This window comes from Sebastes fasciatus, chromosome 7 (genome assembly GCF_043250625.1).
Source record: "Sebastes fasciatus isolate fSebFas1 chromosome 7, fSebFas1.pri, whole genome shotgun sequence".
Taxonomy (NCBI): domain Eukaryota; kingdom Metazoa; phylum Chordata; class Actinopteri; order Perciformes; family Sebastidae; genus Sebastes; species Sebastes fasciatus.
The window spans coordinates 663,030-667,705 of NC_133801.1; the positions used below are offsets into that span (position 1 = coordinate 663,030).

The window sequence follows — 4,676 nt, forward strand, 5'->3', positions numbered from 1 at the left end:
ATTTATTTCTAATCCGCTTTTGACCAATTTAATTTTTTCCAGCATTTAAAAGAAGAAAGTTTGATGACAGCTGATGACTGGCGTCAGGCTTAATGGAGATGTAAAGTCGAGTATCATCTGCATAGAAACGGGGAACCTAGTTTGTAACTATTGATTAATGTGCCAAGAGGGCTACATGTAAATTGAGAAAAGAATAGGACCGAGCACAGATCCCTGATGCACACCATTACGGACCTTCTTGTGGTTCAAGGAAATAGTTATTGTGTGAAACAAAGTGGGATCTGTCAGATAAGTATGATCTAAACCAGCAGAGAGCAGTGTCAGTGTCTGCATGTGTCTCCTCCTATGAATCAAAGACAAGCAGGTTTGGTAAATTGATTACTCTAATAGCCCATAGGTGTGAATATGAGTGTGAATGGTTTTGGTCTGTTGATATGTCAGCCCTGTGATGGATTAGTCTGGTCTAAACGGGTATAGATGGCTTAAAGAAACTAACGCAATTCAATGAAACACATTCTTTTAGGGGGCGGCACGTGGTGCAGCGGTTAGATTGGTCGCCTCACAGCAAGTGGGTCGCAAGTTCCTTCTGTGAGGAGGTTGCATCTTCTCCCTGTGTAAGCGTGGGGGTTTTCTCCGGGTGCTCCGGTTTCCTCCGACAGTCCAAAGACATGCAGGTTAGCGTGGGTTTACTCCGGGGGCTCCGGTTTCCTCTGACAGTCCAAAGACAACGTGGGTTTACTGGAGCAAACCCACGCTAACTGTGGGAGGAAACCGGAGCACCTGGAGCAAACCCACGCTAGCATGACCAGGTTGGTACCGATGGATTCCTTCGCTTTTCTAGTTCAACATCATATCTGTGTCTCTAGCCCTAAAACTGAACCTACTAGAGACTCTAGAAAGACAGTAAAGTCGGTCGGGATGTTTGTAAATCCTGAAACAATAGGTGGTCTACAAAGTTTTCCTTTTTCCTGACATTAGTTCAACATCAGTATGAATCAGTGACCTCAGATAAGGAGGTGAGGGCGTCCACCATGAAAGGCTTAAAAGAGGAAGTAGCAGAGTTTTATCTCCATTGAGAGCGACTCAGCCGATGTCATCAGCTAGGAAACGGTACAGTCGGGATATGTGTTAGACAGTTTACAGGATAATTAATTTAACACTGATTATTACGTTACCATCAAGTTGACTTCTGTTTGTGTGTGCTAAATATCTAGATATAGATAGCTATAACAAAATGTAATCTTTGGTGGTTTTTATGAACAAAAAGGAGACTCATGTTAAACTCTACACAGGTTTCGCATTTCACACTGGCTGCCTATTTCGATACGGGGGGGTTTAAATACTTATATTTCATGATTGTTATGTCTTTATATGTTTTCATAGTTAGTGCTAATGTGTTGCTCATCGTGGTTATCTGTAGTAACAGAAGCTTACATGAACCTATGTACCTTTTCCTGTGCAGCCTGTTTGTAAATGAACTGTATGGTAGTACAGGGTTGTTTCCATTCCTTCTGGTTCAGATCCTCTCTGACATTCACACTGTTGCTGCTCCGCTCTGCTTCCTGCAGATCTTCTTTGTGTATTCTTATGGAAGTATAGAGTTTTTAAACTTGACCATCATGTCTTATGACCGATATCTGGCCATCTGTTATCCTCTACAGTATAACACACGTATGACCTGGAACAAGGTGGTTGTGCTTATTGCTGTAATATGGTTGCTCACATTTCTTGTGAATTTTGCTACGCTGACTTTGATAGTCCCTTTACAGCTGTGTGGGAACGTCATTAACAAAGTCTACTGTGATAACCACTCCATAGTTAAACTGGCCTGTTATGACACTACAGTTAATAACATTTATGGACTCATTGTTTCTTCACTCGCCATCTTTTGTCCTCTGATTCTGATCTTGTACTCGTATATAAAGATCCTTAAAGTGTGTTATTCTGGTAGTAAACAGACCAGACAGAAAGCTGTCAGTACCTGCACACCTCACCTGGCTTCTCTGCTCAACTTCTCCTTCGGAGCTTCTTTTGAGATATTACAGAGCAGATTTAATATGAACAATCTCCCCAACATGTTGAGGATCTTTTTATCTTTATACTTTCTAACATGCCCGCCGCTGTTCAACCCTGTAATGTACGGCCTCAAACTGGCCAAAATACGTGTCGCATGTAAACGTGTGAAATTAATCACGTTAATACGTCTCTGACACAAATTACATTTAATGTAATCATACCTCTGTGGTTTCTGATATAGATTCAATGGGAAGAAATAAAACACATTTACTCTATTTACAACCTGCTTTGCTTTGTGTGAATACAGGGACATGATGTCCATCAGAATACAGGGACATGATGTCCATCAGAATACAGGGACATGATGTCCATCAGAATACAGGGACATGATGTCCATCAGAATACAGGGACATGATGTCCATCAGAATACAGGGACATGATGTCCATCAGAATACAGGGACATGATGTCCATCAGAATACAGGGACATGATGTCCATCAGAATACAGGGACATGATGTCCATCAGAATACAGGGACATGATGTCCATCAGAATACAGGGACATGCTGTCCATCAGAATACAGGGACATGATGTCCATCAGAATACAGGGACATGATGTCCATCAGAATACAGGGACATGATGTCCATCAGAATACAGGGACATGATGTCTATCAGAATACAGGGACATGATGTCCATCAGAATACAGGGACATGATGTCCATCAGAATACAGGGACATGATGTCCATCAGAATACAGGGACATGATGTCCATCAGAATACAGGGACATGATGTCCATCAGTATACAGGGACATGCTGTCCATCAGAATACAGGGACATGATGTCCATCAGAATACAGGGACATGATGTCCATCAGAATACAGGGACATGATGTCCATCAGAATACAGGGACATGATGTCCATCAGAATACAGGGACATGATGTCCATCAGAATACAGGGACATGATGTCCATCAGAATACAGGGACATGCTGTCCATCAGAATACAGGGACATGATGTCCATCAGAATACAGGGACATGATGTCCATCAGAATACAGGGACATGATGTCCATCAGAATACAGGGACATGATGTCCATCAGAATACAGGGACATGATGTCCATCAGTATACAAGGACATGATGTCCATCAGAAGCGCCGCAGTTCAGCATAACAGCTGTGCATTTAGTGATAAAAGCAACACATTATTCAAAGTTGTAGGTTTATATGTTATGAATAGATATAGATATAGATATAGATATAGATATAGATATAGATATAGATATAAATATATAGATATAGATATAGATGTCAGGACGCTGTAAGTTAGGCCCAAGCCTCCAGGAAGAGCGCCGGTCGTTGATCCCGACTTCCGTAGTGGCCAAACGACGGTACTACAACCTCCATGTCCGTCACGTGATGCACTTGGGCCCAACAAGACTTTTCCCATAGACTTCCATTGGGAAAGAGACGTCTGTAACTCAGAGGATCATTTATTTTGAGGTGAATCAACTCCCCAGTACGAACACTCTGATAGTCCTGATTTAAATCATTACGTTTTTAAAGTAGTAAAACGCACTAATAGCTGAATTTTCCATCATCAGACCCACGGTGCCGCACCGCCCTGCACGCTCATGTGACATCTCTGGTTCAGCCAGCTTCCTGCTAGCTGTATGCGGCTGTAATAATGGAGATATTGCTGTAATTCATCCCTTTCATTGTCTTATAATACGCCCATGGGCTGTATGCAGTAGGCCTCTACCGTGAATGTATTCATGCATTCTGTTTAGATTAGATTAGATAAGATTTCCTTTATTGTCATTGTACAGGTACAACAAATTTGAGTTTGCAACTCCCCGTCACATCCCCGATGCTTTAAAAGACGGTCTATAGATATATATATAGGGTATTATACAAGCGACAGCTATAAGGTTAGTGACCAGTGTCGTGTCGTATCTGCAAACTGTTCTTAAAGGGCAGTAAAAGTAAGGAGACAATCTAAAACAATATAAAAGACAATGATTATAAAAATAAGTAAATGCATAATAAATAGATATAGTCAGTCCGCATGTGCGATATCATAAAACAAATAATGCAGCCAAAGGTTAAAGTGCACGGTAAAAAAAGTTAATGTAACGTACGTTAATTAACATCTCCGTTCACAAACAAGCTAACGGTTGATTATTAAATTACCATCGCAGCGCCGCTGTCTCCTGAACAAACACGAGCTGCTGCAGTTAGCAGGCTAGGCTACTACAGCAGTATCGGTCTACCGGACTGCTAGCTACCGCTAGCTACCAGCAAGGCCTATGGAAAGGAGGCTGGGTCACGGGCGGACATGGGTCTTGGGGTACGGGGTATGATCCGCCATGATTCTCCAAGATACGCCATGATCCGCCAAGATCCACCATGATCCTCCATGATCCGCCAAGATCCACCATGATCCTCCATGATCCTCCATGATCCGCCAAGATCCGCCATGATCCGCCAAGGTCCGCCATGATCCGCCAAGATCCGCCATGATCCGCCAAGGTCCGCCAAGGTCCGCCATGATCCGCCAAGGTCCGCCAAGGTCCGCCATGATCCGCCAAGATCCGCCATGATCCGCCAAGGTCCGCCAAGGTCCGCCATGATCCGCCAAGGTCCGCCATGATCCGCCATGA

The 4,676-nt window shown here is 43.1% G+C and overlaps 1 protein-coding gene across 1 annotated transcript; it reads left to right on the forward strand.

Annotated features, from left to right (window-relative positions):
* The first annotated feature begins 1,274 nt into the window (after positions 1-1,274).
* Positions 1,275-2,210, forward strand: LOC141770885 (olfactory receptor 11A1-like). Its single transcript, XM_074640734.1, has one exon. The coding sequence runs from the start codon at positions 1,275-1,277 to the stop codon at positions 2,208-2,210; it is 936 nt and encodes a 311-aa protein (XP_074496835.1).
* Positions 2,211-4,676: the final 2,466 nt, after the last annotated feature.